Here is a 19,819-nt window from a genome sequence, read left to right as displayed (position 1 = left end):
AAAGTATGTCAATAAATGAATTCCTGCTATTTCTCAGATTCCCATTTCTTTGACATGTAATGAGATAGGCCATGCTCAATTTAAATACATAATTTCTGAAGCAAATGTTCTGGATTCTGATATTTTAGGATTTGGGAACAGCCATAAGGAACACTTCCATCTCTTCTCACCTCTATCAGCTTTAACATCAGAGTTCTTTACATTTTTCCACCGTCAACTAAGAAAGAAGCTTTCAAAATCTTGGGTTCTGATGCCAAGGTTTCTTTGCTGTCCTTCAGTAACTTCACTGGAACCCAGCAAAGTTGACTACTGGTCCATATCAAGTAGAAAGATACACTGAAATAAATGCCTTACAAGAATGATGCCCCTTTTTTTTTATGTCTTTGATCTTGCTTAGGTTTTGCATCATGCATCCATCATTGTCTGCTGTTGAGAAGTAATTCCTATGTTTTCTAATCTTTCATATTTCAAACTTTCTGCTGTAAATTAAAAGCCTTTATTATATAAGAAGTGGTGGTACTGCATTCTAGCATGGATGAATCTACCATTTCATTACTCTTCTCTGGTATCCAGGTCCTCTCCTTAAAAGGACTCAGAGTATGCTGCAAGAACCTGTGCCCCCACTCACATTAAACAAAGCAGCATCTATTTCTGTCTAAACACATTTTCCATTCTTAATAAATCAGTTCCTTTCTGTCTTTTTCAGGCAGCATCTGCTCCATCAAAGCTTTCTCAATTAGACATGAGCTTTACTAAAGGTAATTGCTAAAACCTTGCAGTACATCTTTATGACTCACAAATATCAGGAACCAGGGTGGGGGTGCACTTCCTATGAGACTTCTGTCCTCCAGTACAAAACCCGGAGAAATGCTTCTTATTTCTACATTTGCTGCAAATAGCTACTGTCCACTTCATTTATCTGTCTTGTACTTCTCTCAAGGTGTAAATACTGGAATCCCTGCCCTACACAAAAGGCAACCTGAAACAGGCTTGGACTGGAGCAGTTGTTAACAGCCCTGATGAGATGCAGAAATGCTAACCCAGCATTTAGCTCAGCTTTGAAATGCCTCCCTTTGCCCATCTATCCACTGCCTTTGCCATTCTGTTCATGGGGTACAGGGGCCAGTAAGAAATCTCCAGCTTATCGGGGTCTCTGGCAGAGGTGCCTGTTTCCATCCAGACACCAGCCCGCGTCAAATAGTACCTGGGTTGAACAAACATTATGTGTCATGGAACATCATTCCCAGTATTTTTTCAAATGCAGAGGGGACACTGTGTTTGTTTTTCACCAGAAGCCTTAGCCTGCTGTGAGGGCAGTCTCCCTGCTGCCCTTTGGGTCAGTTTGTTCTTCATGCCACGTTCCTGGCTCCATCTATTCCTTAGCAAGCATGAATCCTCCTGTAAACATCCTTTCGGTAGCCTACAGGATCTGCTTTTATCTTTTCATCAGAACAATGATGAAAAGGTTAGGCTTCAAACCGAGGAAGGTGTGATTAATTCCTTGATGGCTCAGAGGACTTACTCCATCTTTGCAGCAGGTAAATGGTGAGTTGGCTGTTTACTAAAGTATTTCCCTTTCATCATTGCTGTAAAGGATCTATATTTGATCAGGACGATTGCTTTCCAATGATAAAAGTTTCTTAGATCATCACATGTTTTACATTTAATGCTAGAGCAATGCTTTGGGGTAAATTCAGCACCAAAATAAGCTTATTTTCTCCCCTGCAGTTTTCCTGCACCCATGTGTTTACTAGATATATTTCTTCCTGTTTTGCATCTATGTTTTTCCTACTGCTTTTGCTCATCCAAAGAGCTCAGCAAATAAACAAGCATCCATCTCTCTTTCAAAGCCAAAAAGATTTCAGCAGCTAGAATCCCTTTGTGAATTTTTTTTTTCACTTTATCTTTTCCTTCTTTTTCTAGAAAACTACCACAGCAGGTAGCTGCAATGTGCTTTTACAGACAGGATAATCTGGCCATTCAGATCAGTTGCCTTTATAGATTCTTTCCTTCGCTGACCTGGGCTTTATCTTTAAAATAGATTTCCATAAATTGACTCTGTAGGACACTTTGTAGGTATTCATTATTCATATTTTATCATAAAGAAATCCAAAATAATTATGAATTAATATGTCCTCACAACTACTGAGGCATCTTGCTTTATTTCAAGTACATTTATTTATTTATTTGTTTGTTAATTATGTCCAGGGTTTTAGCATCTCAGTAATTAATTGGAGTTTCTTGTTTTACATGATTTTAAAATTCTCTTATTTTAGAAACCCCTTCCATTCCAAAAAGAACCAACACAAAACCATCAGTCAGAGGAGAGACCAAAATCTCCTTTTCCATAGTGCACGTATGTATAGGCTTGTAACAATACATTTCCATTTTCCTCACTGGTAACTGCTTCCTCTTGTGATGCACTGATACAGGAAGACTCAGGTTCTTCAGAGAATTCCACATCCTCTCAGAACACTTTTGGCTTTCTTTCACTGAATTTAATCTGCAAGCTGAAGTTTGTCTAATTAATTTACTGCCAGTTTGTCCTAGAAGTCTTCAGTTTCTGGCAGAAACCACCCAGGTCTCCTCTGGATTTCTGCCAGGACAGGTAGATTTTTATCCACCTTCCCACCCTGCACCCATGTTCTGGACAATTTGAGGTGATAGGCCTCAAAGCAGAGACTATGCTCTAGCTCCAAATGCTGCAGAAATGAGGTTTTTTTTCAAGAAGTGTAGTAGCATGTCAGCAGTCTGACTCCTTAAACCCTGTCACGTTTATCTGCTCAGCCTATGAACTGTGCTCCTGAAGTAATGAATAAATCTCAATTTCCTTTCCAAGAAGATCATGTTTGGGTAGTAGCAGTGTACATTATTTAAGGTGAGACAATACAAGTATTCTCCTCCAGGACATTAGAAATAGAAAATAATTTCAAGTGAAAATGTTTCATTCTTTCTTCACATTCCAAGCAAGTTCAAGGTTAATAGAAACTTTCAACTTATCTCCTCAGAAACTGGATTCACTCTGCTATTAATGTCACAATTTCTGACTTAGGCTGAGCCAAGAGGAGGTTTGTAGGCTATTTTCATTAGGGAGATAAATCAGTGATGAAGTATTTATCAGGTGCAATGCCTTTTATATCCACATTATGGTTTGTTCCCCTAGAAAGAAGGTGAATCCAGACCAGAAATAAACCATCTCTTTGCTTGTAGTTCCAAGTCTTCTTTCAATTGTCCTCTACCCTTTTCTTGCTTAAAATATGTTTGTATTGTTTCTCTGGTCTTATTTTGTAGTGTTTCTTTAGGCTGATGTTTCAGCACACACAGAAACGTTTTATCTGAGCAAACAGAACACGGAGAAACATTTTATCTGAACCAACAGCAGAACCTCCTGCACAGGTTCCTTAAATCTCTTGTCCTTGTGTCCTGTGCTGTAGGTGTGGCTGATATTGTTTCAGCTGTCAGTTGACAGAAAGGCATGGGGACTGTATTTATGTGAATGAAGCATGAATATTAATAAGCCCATCAGCTTCAATGAAATTTCATTCAGGAACCAGCATGACACAATAATAAAAGATTCAAATCTGTTGCCAGAGATACAGAGCATTTTGAGCACACGAAGTTAATAAGAACAACACAACTAGGTCAGGTTGGGCACAAAAGGGGTCAAGAAAAACCCAAGATGCATATTTTCAAAACAAACTCAAGAGAGACTGATCTATGCCATTATTCCATTAGCATAATTTAAATCCCATGATGGAACCTTTCTACAGACTAGTTTGACTAGTCTGGGAACTCAAAGGTACATTCTTATTCTTAGAAACACCCTTTCAATCAGAATAGAACGTTTTGTGAAATCTGTGAACAACATTATCAGTATCTCAACTCCAGAACAGAGAGTGAAAACCTCGAAGAAGAATACAGCATTACATCAACTGAATTTCTGAAAGTCAAGTTGGCAAAGCTAGGGAGTCAAGTGAAGATGCTGACAAGGTTGTTTTACCAGTTTAAAAGAAGTAGCACCTCTCTGCAGTCAGATGGAATCCACTAGTGTCACCTTCAGTAATGTGAAGATCCTGCAAACGTTGTGAACTCCCTTTCCAGAGAACAAAAAATAAGACTGAGCAGAGGAGAGGGAAGAAATACCCCTGAACGGAGGGGAAGAGAAAAACAAGTCTGGAAAAGGAATGTAGAGAATTGCTCATTATTCTTAACCCATCTAGAGGCAGGGAGAACCACTGGAATGTCTGTGAGGCCATTCTCACGAGCTGCATGTTAACAGCCTTAATGCAAAGGCAGAAGGGGGTCTTGGCTTTAATGCACAAAGAATTTCTCATCCATGACTTGGGAATTCTGAATTCTAATTCACTTTTCTAGGACAAAATAGTCTATGCTTTGATTTGATGATTTGACTATATTTGCTTTTCTGAACTTACAAAAATCCATTTATTTTTAGTTTATTAATAAGCAGAAGCACATCTGCAGTTTTTGACAATAATTTGGAACAAAAGTAATTGCATTTAGCACATGAAGGATTGATTTCATGGCAGTCTTTTGGAAAATTAAGCTCTTAGTGATGGGGCCTTAAAGGATGGAAAGACAGAAAAGATTCAAAGAGTTTCAGAAGCTCATCTTCCTTGAGAGTTCTTGTGTGACCAGGCTGGAATGTGACCTGACCTCAAAGCCTCCTCATACTCTCCCTGATGTGGGGTAATAAGGGATGGAAGCCAGCTTGAATTTTTTCTCTCACGGGATCAATCATTAACTCTTTGCATCAGTGAATCACCAACTGTAAAGAACGCTGGCACTTTCACAATAATTAGGAATCTATCTGGAACATTCCAGCCTGGAAAATTCTCAATTTGTTCAATATGTGAAAAATATTAACTAATATGTCTTGGGATATGTTTGGCTTTGGATCAGTGAATTCACGCAGGATTTTACATTAAAGGCAATACGGATGGATAAGGCAAACGGAGAATTTTTTTAAACACTAAAGGAGATTTTTCTTCATTTGGTGTGACATGTTCTTCCTCTTTGTGCTCTCCAGTTGTAAGAGCTTTCATGATGAAGGCACTGGCTGTCACTATTGCTGTTTCATATTATCCTTCTGCCCCTAACTGAAAAGAATGGGATGCACATTAAAACCATTCCTCAGCCTAGCTATTTAGAAGCCCCTAGCTTGCTAGTAGGAGCTGGTAGCTATTCAGGCTGGTCTTGGATTGAGGTTTGGTTTTGTCTGTCATTGTTTGGGGGTTTTTTATTATTTAAAATGTATTTTATGTACAGAAAAGGTTCAAATCCTCACAGTGACAGTTCTTAAGCTTTTTACAATTATCTTCACATTTATGGAGACTCAAGATGACATAGACAGTTCAAAAAACAGCTTCTGGCTACCAATACTGACCTAGCATGGAAAAATCAATATAATTACAAAAGCAATTAAGCATGGCAAGCAAGGAATCCAGCCTTTGCTCAATCTAAAGTAATTTAGATTAACACAAACATAACAGCCAAAAATACTCCTTTCTCATAGAGTGATCCTAGTAAAACTGAACCTGCAACACATCAAATCACAAAAATAACTGAGTGTGCACCTCAGGTCACTTGGGTTAGCAAAATCACCTTCAAAACTCATGGTGCTGACAGTGGGTTACAACAAATGCTAAAATGATGGGAATACAGACAGAATGGAGAGGGATTATTTAGGCAGCCTTGTGACTTGAAAGTATCTGGAGTCACTTTGAGCAAGCAGCAGTACTTTCTCAATTTAAAACACCACAAAAATCCCCAGAAATTAATTAGCACATTGAGAATATGTGTGTGTGTTGGGGGGAAGCACATTTTAGCTCTAATGTTTTCTGAAAGCAGGAAAAAGCAAGGAAACTTCTCCTCCAAACAGTATGCTCTCCACTAAACTAAAACATCTTTAGTGGGAAGAATTGGAAAGGAAATAATTTACATACAGAGAGGACCAAATACAGGAGAATGCATTTGTACAGGAGAATGACTGTAAGTGACCCCCAAAGTCAGACTTAACTAGCCAGAAGAATTGCTGGCTCTTTCTATAGGCAATCATTTAAATGATCAGAAAACACAACTCTGTAAAATAATAATTTCTTGAAAATATAATCACCTTTTATGCATTCTTCAGTGAAGAAATAGCTCACAGTGCCTTAAGTAAGTGTGAAGCTTCACATCTCATTAGAGAATTTGGCCACTATGAACCATTTTTAAACCACAGAAGTGCTGTGGGATATGTTGCAATCAGATGCAAACAATGAGCCTGTGTTATGAACACATCTCCATTTTAGAAGAGCCCAATATTGTCTGGCTTTATGAACACAGGAAAATTGATATTATACATTCATAAAGCCTCTCTCTGGGTCAGAGCAGTTTTATGACTTTAATCATGAAGGGAAGAATTAGCACATTAAATGCTCAAAATAGCTCAAAATAGTGCACACTGTAAATGTAAATGAGTAAGACAAACTAACTCTAAAAACTGCATCTAACCCCCCCATAAAGCCATAGGACATTGGTACTTAAATTCAATTTCTTTCCTTGGGGTTAGACACAGTACTATGCTACACAGATAAAAGTACATAAAAATCATAGCAGAACATAGTAATTAATAGGAAAGAAGATTAATTTGTTTTTTCTTGAAGAACTACGTTTCCTTTCTATTTTATCAACTACATTGAAAACATAGTTAACAACACTGATGTGCAAATTTTTCTCTAAACCCAAAGAGCAAGGAGATTTTTTTAATCCTGATAATAATAACATGCCCAAATTTCAGAAGTTCTGTGAGAAATAGAAATAAAGCATTTAGAAAAAAAGAAATAAATAAACTTCCATTACCAGACCTCAGGACTGACATTTCCCTTGCAAGGCAAGAAACTGAAGAGATTTTGTTCAATTGCATAATAATGCATCAACAAACAGAAAAATGCACAATTCCTAACTACAATCCTGAATAAAAATGGAAAATAAATTCTTCTCTCATTTATTTTGTGCAAATGCATTAATCATCTGCAAGATAAGAAAGCCTGTAAGATGAGAACACATTTTGAAAATGTGCAAAACATCTGGAGAAGACAAGGCAAATGAGCAAACAAAATGAATACCTGCACAAGCCCTGGAGGTATAATATTTGCAGCAAAGTTCTTGTTTAGGTAGCAATCCTTAAATATCAGTTGGAATACAGTACATTTTGCTACCAACTCCATATTTTAAATTTAGTAACTTATATAAAAATATTTATCCCACATGTATCTGACAGAAAAATTTTATACTCTTAAATCTGATGATTCTTTTTTTGTTCCAGTTTTTCTGAACATTAATTTTCATGAGCCACCCCTTTTGGAAGAGCCTCCTGATGCCCTCAAACTATTTTGTCTTTGCACCTCAGCTTGTCTTTTGTATATTACTAAATATACAGGTTTAGGTTTTTAGGTTTTGCTAAAATTTTTTTACTGCAGCTTCAACATACTGCTAGAACAATGAGAGCAAAGTAATATAATGTTTTGGAAGGCTAAGAGTAGCCCTATCAGAGATCATGTCCTTACTGCATAGATCTATCACTCTGTCAACCTATTGGATAGGGCAGATGTTTGGAAACCCCTAAGCAAGCACCACAGATTATCAAATGAATCTTTTCCAAATAGAGCTGTGTTTTCATAATCTCTATACTTTCAATTACTGTCACTATTTAGCCAACAGTCTGCAGTCACCATCCCAACCAGGACTTTCAGGTCATGTGGCACCCTCTAGTCTGGCACCTCTTACCGTAACAGACAAAGGTGCTCAGCAGTTTTGTGGCCAAGGCCAGTAATCTTTCTACTTGCTAAAAGTCAGTTTCAAAACTTCAAAAGTATAAAAAACCACCAAGCAAATACTCAAATAAAAAGTGGGGGGAGGGATGATAAGAATGTGTCCCTTTGCTATCTCCTTGGAGCAGCCTGTGTTTGCTGACCCGCTGTGGTGACAGGAAAGAAGCTAAAATCCAAAAGCATTCCTGTATTGGTGTCAGTGGGTGAAGAATTAGTTCTTAAGTCTTCTCATTCCCATTTTGAGCTTTTCAAGTTCCAGTAGGACCAGTCAAAACAAATTTGACAATTAGGTCAAGGGTCTGTAAGTGCTAAAGTTTGAGCCTGAAATCCCTATTTGAACATTAATAACCCTGCTTTGAACAGTTCCATCTCCAAGCACACCTCCAAAAAGAATTCTGTCTATTTGTCCTCACTGAAATGTAACTTGAGCTCATGGTTCAACAGTCATTAGTATCAGATCTGAGCAGTGCTGAATTACAAAGAACTACAAACTGTCTCTTGATCAAGTGCAGACAAAACATCTGTAAAACTATGCCGTGTGTCCAAAGGAGAGAACATACCAAACTTCATGGGTTTGCACCCACTGTTGGAGAATGGAAAATACTTGATCTGATGTCGAGTGATGACAATGACACTTTGTTACTCATTAAAACTTTCTGAATAAAAGAACAAAGAGAATAACTTTATACCAAGTCAATGTGTTTTGCTTTATCTGTCTGCAGCATTTTGATTCAGTATCAGGATCAAGAAGTTTAGGTACTATTGAAACATGGCCTGGATCAGAAACTGATTCTTATTTTTTGCATAAAACTGTTAAGTGTGGTGTTCTGAACTACTGAGGTGGCCACCACACACACGGTCACAGCCCAAAGTACCAGTGCTTAGCAGTCATGCTGAAAATGCAGTCAGTGCTTCTAACTAAAGGGTGATTCATAATGTGACTTGAACAGCATCTTTGGTCAAGTCAAAGACAACGTTTTTTGCTCAGACATAAAATAATTGTGGAATTCTAATGACTCACTGGGAATTTACAGGATGGTTAGCTTTCAAGTTTTGTTAAACAAATGTTGTTAATAAGTGGCAGAAATATTATCTGAATGACTATATTAGAAATGGCTATTGTGGGGCATTCTGATTTTTTTTTTCTTTTTTTCCTTTCTCTTAGAAGAGGAAAACAAACATACAGAATACTTGAGATAATCACAGATCTCAGCTTTACATCTTGTTGAGCCTACACAGTTAATATCAATTCAAAACAGATAAAACTGATATAAGAAATATCTAAAAGAGCTAAGCTAGAGTTTTGAAATGTTTCCTCCCAGGGAGAATAGTAACATACCCTTTAAAGGTTCTCTTGAGGGTTTCTAATGAAATTAGAATGAAAATCTTAACAGTGACATAATGTACATTAAATACAATGTATTGAAATTAAGGTATTTAAATTTGTGGGAGATAATTTTGATGATAATGTTTTCTGTTATGGATATTGCTTGTTTCCACAAAACCAAAAACAATACATTGTTTCACTTTCAGGATCTTATTGATAACTGCAATATTGCAAAGAGCATTTTGGTGTTTTTAGAGTTTTTCTGGGTTTCCTCAAAATTTAATATATAACCTATGTCACTATGAGACGAGACAATGCTGACACTTTTATCAGTATTTAATGCAATTTATATTCCAAAGCAATAGTTCCTACTTCAGGTATTTTAAAGCTTTGGAAAACTCCTTTTAGTTAGGAAAATATTGTCTTGTAAATAGAGAGATGAGGCTTCTGAACAAGGCAAAGCAATTGTGCAAGCTTTTTCCTGGTCTATGTGACTTTCCTCACTTTGTGGGTGTGTTCCACCTCACCTATGGAGGGATATAAAAAACATGGTTTTTTTCCCTTTTATATAACTTTCAACCTATTTAAATGGATTTTAATATTTATGTTACACATCCAGTGGAACAGCCTTTTTGGATGCCTGTAGCTGATTTGCTAAGAAAGTCCTTTCTAACTGAATGTCCTGGTGTTCATGAATATCAGTAAAACACATCTTTTCATGTGTATTTGCATATCACTTTATAACTTCATGTTGCACTTCTGAAAGGGTGTTCTTTGTTCTTCAGATTCAGATTAAAGCAAGATTTAAAAGTTTGTGACTTCTTTTTTTTTTTTCTCTTTTAAATTCACCGTCTTTAGGATTTGAGAATGTCTGAGGATTTCAAGTAATACCAGTAATATTTACTGTCTTCCTGTACAAGTGTAGAAGAGAATACTATATAAAAGTGAGGTATAACCGAGCAAAGGAGTTTGCCAGTTTTTCATAGCAGAAAACTCAGAATTCAAGAGGAAAGAGCTTCTATGGAATAGAAAAGGTTAAAAAATTTAAGAGTACATCACTTCCCTGTTCACAAGCACCAACACAGAATCTATAAATAGCTTTAAATATAAATTAAAACAAGTTTCATGCTAAGAAATCGTGATTTATTTTCTCAAGGACTTTATACTCACAATCTCATCTCCTGGCAACCAATATCCTTCTTGTTCAATACCAGCTTTTGACCCTTTACACCCCACAGTCAGGGTTTCCACAATGAGACCATCCTTGACTGCTAAGCTCAGCTGACGTGTGGTTTCTTTTGGATGCATACCATGGACTCGAGACATATACCTGCACACAAAGCACAGAAGTCTTTTAGTGTTAGTTTTATATTATAATGTGTCAGCAAAATATACACATTTGCAAATGAGTTAAAATAATACGCAGTCTAAGTTTTAGATTGTTTTTAAACAGTCAAAAATTATATAACCTCCCCCTTTACTTCAAATCAGCTTTTTTCCTCTTGCAGCTGTCATGTACACATTTAGGCAAGTAGTAGCACAGTAAACCTCTACTAAAAAATCCTAAAATGAACACATATGGTGCTTGGGCTTGTCTCTGCCACATCCATTTGTCCCTTTAAATTATTTTAAACTTGCATTTCTCTAACACTGCCTATAGCATACATACTACAGAATATACCAATGAACTTTTGTGATGCTTGTGTGTAAAAATGCAAGATTTATATATAATATATGAAAACCCAACAGCTCAAGTTACTTTGCTAAGTGGTTTTTCTCCTTTTCTTGAGTAAACCACAATGATCACACTGTGACAAACTGCCTTGGTGAGAAAAAAAACTTATGTAGCCTCAACTATGTATATACATGAGATTCAGCTGTGTAATGTTGACCTTTATCCACTATAATTTGCTTCTAGGCCAACACCAAATATTAACTTGGAGTAAACAACATTCAATTATCTTCTCTCAAATAAAGAGGACCTCTATGCCTTAAGATCATTACAATTCAGGGTTTTTTAACAAAATTCTGAGAACATATCTAGGAGTTGCTGCACATGGAGAGCTGCAAATGCATGCAATCAGCAGTCCAAGTGAATTGACTTGGAAACAATTAAGTTGTGGACAATATTTTCCTAGTTATGGATCTCTTAAAGTTACAGAGTTAACTGAATTTCTCTCCATTTTTGTTTCTCCAGGTACACTGTCTTTACCTATTCCTAAGAGAGAAATCTGTGATTTGTCTGCTTTGAGACAAAGCTGTCAGCTATAGTATCCTTGCCTTCCTGCTTCATAATGAATTCCAGCAACCACAATTCCTTGGTGACTGTCATCACAAATACCTTCACAAAAAATGTAATTATGATCACGAGCAAACTCAAGAAGCAGCAGCATTGTATTAAAAAAAGAGAGAGTTAAATCAGTTCAGAATTTTTTTAATAACATGGCTGGCAGGAATGTTTAATACCTTAGAAGTTACAAACTTACAATAAGGAATGAAGACTATCCCAATGGTCAAGTCTTTAATCAACTCCTCTCTTTGAAGACATTTGCCTTTTGAACTTCTTACTGTTGTGTATGAATAAAGATCTTTTCCTTTCCTGCTTTCTTTCTCAAGCTTTTGCTGGAACTGGTATATACTAATCTGATATTTTGTTTTGCTCTAAACTGTATGTAAAATTGAATAGCAGATTTCTGACTGAGTGGAAGTATATATTTGTATAGAAAATTATACAATAATCAGAAGAGCACAAGACATTTATAAATTTCTGCTTGGTATCAGAGGCATTTACATAAATGTAGCATGTTTTCAGGATCTTGGGGTTTATTTTTTTTAGGATAAAAAATTCTTAAAGGCAGATGCTGCCATTTACCTATTTTACAATGTCTACCATGACATGGTCCAAGCCTAATTGGTGTGTGCATGCTGGCACTGTATAAAAGGTATGCAATTAATACAGAAATAAAAATATTCTGTGCAAGTCTGTGTTCCAAGCTAATATATAAAAATCTTCTGATGGTTTGCACATACGGTCAAGGGCATAAGGCACATCAGGTCTGGATCACCTTGGCTGGATGCTCATCTGCCCAACCCAATCTCTCTCTACTTCTACAGAAAACAAAACTCAACATGAGCACCTGTTCAAGTGAGATTAAACAGCACAAATAAGTTTATAAAGTTATCCAAATTCCAAGGTCTGAATCAGGCAGGGACCCAAGTCTATATCTTCACTTTCAAACAGAGTGGAAGTGAACACTGCGGGTCTATAGAAACATAAAGTGTTGAAGCTTTAAAGCCACATGAAAACAGCTCATTTGCTTATATAATCATGTTACATGGAGTTCATGTGTGTGCACATGTGCACATATTTATGCAAACACAACTAGCTTTTTAAAGTGCAAATTATCTTTCTCAACATTTGCTAATGTTACACTTTTTTTCACCAAATTTCCATTTTAACTCAGTACTAACAATCTCCCTGACAGAGCCATAGCATTCATGTGTCTGTAATCAATTCAAGTCCTTAGTAGGTTTCAAAATACAGAGAATAGGTTAACTATCATTCTTCCCATTTTACTGACAGAAAAAATCAGATTCTGAGAATGGAAGTGATTTCCCTACAGCCTATGGTGGGCTGCTATTTCTGTTCTGAGAACAGAAATCAGGTATTAACCCAGTGCCATAACCCTCAGGGTATCCTGTTGAAGAATCCATGTATTTTGCACTGCATCATCCCTAGTTGCAGAAACATAGCCCAAACAAATTCTTAAATGTAAGCTACAGGTTTTGTGATTTCTCACTCGTATCTCTGAACAGAACAGATATATAATACAAACCCAAAAGCCTTAAACTAAGTATAATCAGCAAAGAGGTTTAAGCTGCCTATTTCCACTGTGGCAGGTTGTACACTAGTGAAAAGGAGCACAAGGCTCAGAATCTCAAAGGCCCATTTCTCAAATCCAATCTGTGTTCTCAACCAGAGTGAAAGTGCTGCTACCAACTAAACTATCTGCCCATCTTCCCCAGCTGTAAATCAGCAGTAGTAAATTCCCAGTGGGCTTTTTGAAGAGTACTTTAGCCGATGTTCAGACTGTGCCACTGGGGAGCCACAAGGGCTATGTTTTCTATTTTTAAAATAAAATGCTATCAGCGTTCATAGGAAAAAAACACACATGTAAAGAGAAAGGTTTTACTTCAAAGAGTAGAACTTTTAGAAAAATGCACCCTCCCCCAAATTTTTATTTTTATAAAACCTGTGAAGTGTATGAGTAAATATTCACAAAGACTAGAAAACAACACTGTAGGGTTTGGATGAAAACTTGTTTCTTTTCAGCCAGAAGGACAGCAGGTAAGCAAAGATGTGACTAAGGCACAGGACTCAAATTAGAAAAGATAGTTAAAAGTTCTTTAATAATGAAATCTGAAAAACTGTCACAATGTGAAAAATGCTGAAAACACAGAATAAGTGAAAATCCAGTTCAGAGACTGAAAGCATGATGTTTGGAGTCTCAGCTACTATGTCAGCCTCATTACTAGATCAGGGACAAACAATATTGAAATGCCTTTGTGCAGAAGTGACACCACTAATCCATGGAGGGCAAGTCTTTTCCTGGCACTGCATGCACTGGAGCATCTGGCACCAACAAGTTAAAAAAACAAGTATGGGACACAAAGAAATCCCTGGCTGGTGTTTTCAACAAAAGATGAGTAGCCTTACCTTGGAGACAGGGAGCTGAAGGAATACTGGTTTGTTATGAGCTTGCCCAGTCCTCCATATCAACAGATTTGTGCAATACAACCCAGCCACAAGAAGCAAAGCAAAAGCACTCAAATGAATGAGAATAAGGAATGGAGACAAAGTAAAATCCTCTAAATCAGCAAACCAGCCCTAATCAGATAGGGGCTGAAGAAACCATTTCAAAATACAATTTAACTGTGCTAATCCCTACTATATAAAATGAGGGTCTGTCTGATGAAAAGTGGAGGTTAGGCCTGATAATCTGCATGTTAAATTCAAAATCTCACCAAATGAGACTGCTTGCAACTGAAGCAACTGAACTGTTGCTGAAAATTAGAGTGTTTATAGGTCAGTGTTTTTTCCATTTATGAACTGGCAGTGCAGACCTCCTTGACATGAGCACAGAAGAATCCAGCAAATCTAGCAAAATTACAGTTTTTGTAATCAACTTCTAAGGGCCTAGTAATGCATGCTTTCAATTATTGCAACACCACTTGGAAAGCAAAGGATCAGGATCTTTAGCATGGAGTTTGTTCATTACCACCCTTAAGCAAACCTCATTGCCATATCATCAAATGTATATTTAAATGTGGTGACCTTCAGAAACAAGACACTACCAACAGAATTAGGTAGATGCATATGTGCATATATCTAATATATGTGTACATCTGTCTGATGGCAAAAGAAAACCTTTAGAGGAGACTCACAGAGGATAATCATTAACAGATTTGTAGATTGTATATGGATGTGATGCTCGTCTGTATTTAGTCACAAAATACCAATCAGAGAAAAGTGAAACAGCAATTCCAAACCTCTTTGGGACTGCAGATGAACAGTAATCACGTGTAAGTAACAATAAAACATTGTCATATTCTTCAGTTGATATTATTATATTATTAGTGTTACCCACCCTGAAGTCTTGACCACCTCTCCACATGGGGGGCCCCCAGCAGTTCCCAGAGGGGCCACACAGCCACCTGCTGCACACCCCACCTGAGCCATGCTGAATGCTGGGGAGAAAAGATGGGCAGGGAAATCTGGTATGGGCCTTTCCAGACTCTCTTTCCCTCAGCAACAAAATCTCCTCTAACTCATGCCCTACCAATTGACAACTGGATTTTGCCACCTCCCTTTGCCAAAAAACCTGGACCACAGGAGTACCTGATCCACGTCTAAATCACCTGCCTACCCAATATATAGGATGTGCCAGGAGCACCAAAGTCTGTCAGCATATCCCCAATTCACTCCTAAAACTGCAAAATACTTTTCTCAAATTAGCCAGTGTCCATAATGTCTTTCTATAAAAACCTACATCTAATATATGTGCTTCATAACACACCTTAAAACTAAAGAAGGAAGTTTGGTTTGATCTTAGGGGTGTGGAGGACTCTAAAGCTGGGATCACCATGGGAGCAAAACACACACAGAAGTAGCCAGCACTTGCAGGGGATCAGATGATGAACTTTTCACCTACAGCTGTCACACAGCTCACAGCTCCTGCCTGGTGCTCTGCAAGACACAGCATGAAGATAAATCCTGTCCCAAAGAGTCAAATCTATATAGCTTCAAAACAGAGCATAGAAAATAACTAACTTTACTCCCAAAGAGTCTTCTTGAAGGCATCTGTGGTCTACCGAGAGGCAGAAAATGGATTACATGGGCACTGCTGTAGTGTGGCCCAAATAAAAAAAGCCGAGGAAGGATTCCAGGAAGGAAGGATTCCAGGAAGGAAGGATTCCAGGAAGGAAGGATTCCAGGAAGGATTCCAGGAAGGATTCCAGGAAGGAAGGATTCCAGGAAGGAAGGATTCCAGGAAGGAAGGATTCCAGGAAGGAAGGATTCCAGGAAGGAAGGAAGGAAGGAAGGAAGGAAGGAAGGAAGGAAGGAAGGAAGGAAGGAAGGAAGGAAGGAAGGAAGGAAGGAAGGAAGGAAGGAAGGAAGGAAGGAAGGAAGGAAGGAAGGAAGGAAGGAAGGAAGGAAGGAAGGAAGGAAGGAAGGAAGGAAGGAAGGAAGGAAGGAAGGAAGGAAGGAAGGAAGGAAGGAGGCGGAGGCTGACACAGGTATTTTTAGAAAATCTGTTTTCCTGAACTCATAAGGAATTGCATTTTCAATCACCCCAACTCAATCAAAAGAAAATAAATGAAAAAATGGTACAGCAAGTGTATCTGTACAAGATTGAAATAAAATACATATCTCAAATAGCTGCAAAAGCACAACAGTGTGGCAAGTGTAGGTAGATGTTAATTTTCACGGCCAACTCTGTAATCTTGGTCTGATCAATTATCTCTCTCTATGCTGGATGCCTCCATCCTCCCCAGTGCAAAGGAAAGGAGCAGCCTGCTGCTGCCAGCAGACTATCTGCTGAGCAACTCATCCAGGGATGAGTTGAGAACTGATAAATTTGAGGTCTGATAAACTGAGATCTGATAAAATTGAGATCTGAGAAAATACAGCAGATCCCATTAAACTCAACTGAAAGTCTGCCATTAATTTTAAATGTTACCTACAGGTACATAAAATGTCCTAGATTCAGGGACAGACCTTAAGGAATAATACATAAAATAGAAGGAAAGCAGCCAAAAATCTGTCCTGAGTTTTATACTGTCTTCCTACCTCTAGTGAGAAATGATGCCTTTTGCCTCAGTTTCAGGGCATGACAGCTATTTTGTAGAAGGCCCACACATTTCTTTCAAGAGGTTTTTAAAAATAATTTGCAAAGAATAGGCCAGTTGGTCATACTGAAAGAAAAAGTTGAAGAGATAGCTGTGATTAATTTTTTTTTCTTTTAAGAAATACAGCTCCATGACATAAGAACTTGAAATACACAGGCTCAAATCTCAGGAATCCATCAGCTCTCCTTGTGGAAAGCCAGATGAAGATCTGTGCTCACAGCTGTATCTCAAGGTCTCAGCTCTGAAGCTCAGGCTTCCACCATGTATCACCCTGGTACCAGTCAGCTCCCACAAACACAGGCTAAACATGATGGGTATTTAACACAGATATGCCCTGCTTGTCAGAAACTGAGAGCTGGTCTGAGAGCTGAAGACAGCACAGACACAGAGGAACTGGAACTGGCTACAGTGGGGATGCAGCAGCTCACTTTTGTTTTCTAGGATACTTTTTGATGTGCTTACACTTTCTGAAGTTTTAAATTATGGATTATATTCACTAAGATAAACACAACCAAGGCGCAATGTTCTTCCTGTGTGTTTAACTCCACAATGAGATGCAGTTTTATGAACAGGCTGCATTCCATTTCCACTGCAATCCACATACCAACAGCACATGCACAGACCACGCAGGCACTGACAGTGCTGCTGCCTCTGCAATAAAATACTTCTTACATGATCTACATTTTATGCAGTTCAAAATTCCAAGAATTACAGAGAAAACATGCATTTTCTTTTCCTTCTGACATCAGTATCTGCAACATTCATTTTGAAGACACATATACTATCCAAGCAGGAAATGTTTTAAAAATTTGTTTCATCTCTCCTTTGTAGTCTAGAATGTCAGAATTTGCATGAATGTGGAAACTAATTTCGTGCAGTATTTTTATAAAACAAAAAGAATGCCTAAAATTGATAGTACAACAGTGAAATCCAGCAGCTCAGCTAAATTCAGATCTGCCTGGTGTTTGTGCTGCTGTTGCTAAAAGGAAGATTAGGAGTGATCTTGTTTGTGCATGTTTTAGATATCCCAGGCACCATGCATGCACCTATAATGGTAATCACCTGGCTCATTTCTGTAAAAAGCACAGTAACGTTAGCCCAGGTAATTCCCTGATTCAGTAATTTAAACTCCCACTCATACAACTTCACTATACACTTTAGATTGTGTAACCCACCAGCATGACCATGAAAAGCAAGTAATTTAGGTACCAAGCCCTTCAAACCCATATCCAGAAAAATCTCCCCACCACCTTCTTATGGAGGAAATTATTTAAAAAAGGGCTCTACTCCCACTTTTCCAACCTAAAAGCTCATATGTGACACTGCTGGTGATGCACATATGTGTGCCCTGGTCATGACTGGCAAACAAGCACCAATCATTTGGGGCCCTGCAGGTAAGGTACAAATACTTGTGTACTGCAGGGCCACTGTTCCACCCAGCTCTTTTCTTTGGATGTACTGAGAGACAAACAAGTATTACATGACTCAGAGTGTAACATCCTAGCTAATACCTTGCAAATGAAATATTTAGTCAGCTCATATCGAGCATCTCAATTCAAAACGTGTTTAAAAAATGAAGAGTTGAATGCTTTTATGATTGAGTTTTTTTGAGCTTTCTATCAAATTTAATTTCCATTCTTATCTGGGTCAAAACCTTTCTCTTTCTGTTTTTGGGGTTGGTTTTTTGTATGTGCTTTTTTTTTTTTTTTTTTTTTTTTTTTGTTAGATTACTTTCATTCTAGCTGAGTTTCAGAATCATCACTCTGTCACACAATTGTTCACCTTATTACCATCTAGGGAACAGCACAACGGCTGGAAAAGCCATCAGGGCAGGGCTGCTGCACTTGGTGATGATATTGTTTATATGAATGGGAATATGAAACCACAGCCTAAAATAGATGGTATGAGTAGTGCTTTGGAGATCATTCTCTCTCCACTGATTACAGAGAAAGCCTTGATGAGCACTTCAGGTCAGATAACAAGCTGTTAAATGGCCATGTCCTACTCATTTTTATCTCTTACTTCTAATAGAAAGTCACATTTATTTACAGCAAAGAAACCAAACATAAGCTAGAAGTTCCACTTTCAAATATTACAAAGATATTATGATTTGAGCAAAAACCATAATTGTTGTCACATAAAAATTGTTTTGCTTTTAATAATTAGAAATAACTTAGCCTTTTCTGTATTTTTTCTGTGTAAGCTTACACAATTTCAAGATTAATATTAAGAGAAGTATGGAGTATATGAAAATGGGGACAGTGATTTTCAAATCAGTTCCATCCCTTTCTTTCTCAGTATTCCTACTTGAGCTCATAGTTTGCATGTATTGTATTAAACATTGAATATTACAGGTTTTATAGTAACACTCAATAAGGAGATTTTAAATGAGTATGCACTTATTAACAAACATCAAAAGAGTATGGCCGTGGTTAATAACAATGTGTTTGTGCTGTTAGTGTGAATCATTTTATTTACCATACTCATGTTCAGGCCAGAGATGACTTCACCTACTGAATCAATGAAGAACATTGACCTCTGAGACAGAAAAAGAAAAATGTCACACTAGCAATATCATGTAAGAGCTTTCCTAAGAGAAAAATTACTAGATAAAGAAAATTGATCAAGCAAAATTTGTCAGAACATCTGAGCACCTATTTATTTTTTGCAGAATGAACTGTAGGAACAAGATGTGCCTGCAGTAATATCTCTGATCAAAGCAAATACACAAAAAACTCCACCTGAAGCTCTAGTCCTCAACAAAACAGCCATTTATGCTAAACCCTTACAGGTATAATGGTTGCACAGCCTGTTACAGCAGCCTTTCCCTTCCCTGTATTCTGCATAAAGCAAGAAAAAAAGGCAGTGAGGCTGGAGCAATCTGTCAGTCCCTTGGTGAAGAGATTTCCACACCAGGCACTGAATCAGTCTTTGACAGCCAGCACTGGAAAGCAGATCCAGCAATTCAGGAAGCAACAGGGGACAATGTCTCAGTACCAAGTTGAAGGAAAAATCATCCTTAAGAAATTACAAATAACACTGTTTAATACATGTGGACTTCTTTTATGTATTCCTTTGACCAGTTTAATTAATGTGATTAAATAGAATTGTTATACAAATTGAAGAAATAAGCTGTATCAATAAAGGAGCTTAATGGGAAAAAGAGTAATTATTAATAGACATTATAAACTCAAGTTAATACTTCAACCAAATCTACTAATTTAGCAGTTTTAATTCCACTGCTACTCAG

The 19,819-nt window shown here is 37.5% G+C and overlaps 1 protein-coding gene across 8 annotated transcripts in view; it reads right to left on the bottom strand.

Annotated features, from left to right (window-relative positions):
• The window catches only part of ZMYND11 (zinc finger MYND-type containing 11), a 105,534-nt gene that overhangs the window by 33,695 nt on the left and 52,020 nt on the right, over positions 1–19,819 (bottom strand). For all 8 annotated transcript variants that reach the window (XM_014872247.2, XM_014872249.2, XM_088159230.1 and 5 more), the window contains exon 3: positions 10,330–10,489. In XM_014872247.2, coding sequence (XP_014727733.1) covers positions 10,330–10,489 — 160 coding nt within the window. The remainder of the gene's footprint in view (positions 1–10,329; positions 10,490–19,819) is intronic.

This window comes from Sturnus vulgaris, chromosome 1, assembly GCF_052056855.1.
Source record: "Sturnus vulgaris isolate bStuVul1 chromosome 1, bStuVul1.hap1, whole genome shotgun sequence".
NCBI classification, from domain to species: domain Eukaryota; kingdom Metazoa; phylum Chordata; class Aves; order Passeriformes; family Sturnidae; genus Sturnus; species Sturnus vulgaris.
This window is presented reverse-complemented; position numbering and strand designations above follow the sequence as displayed.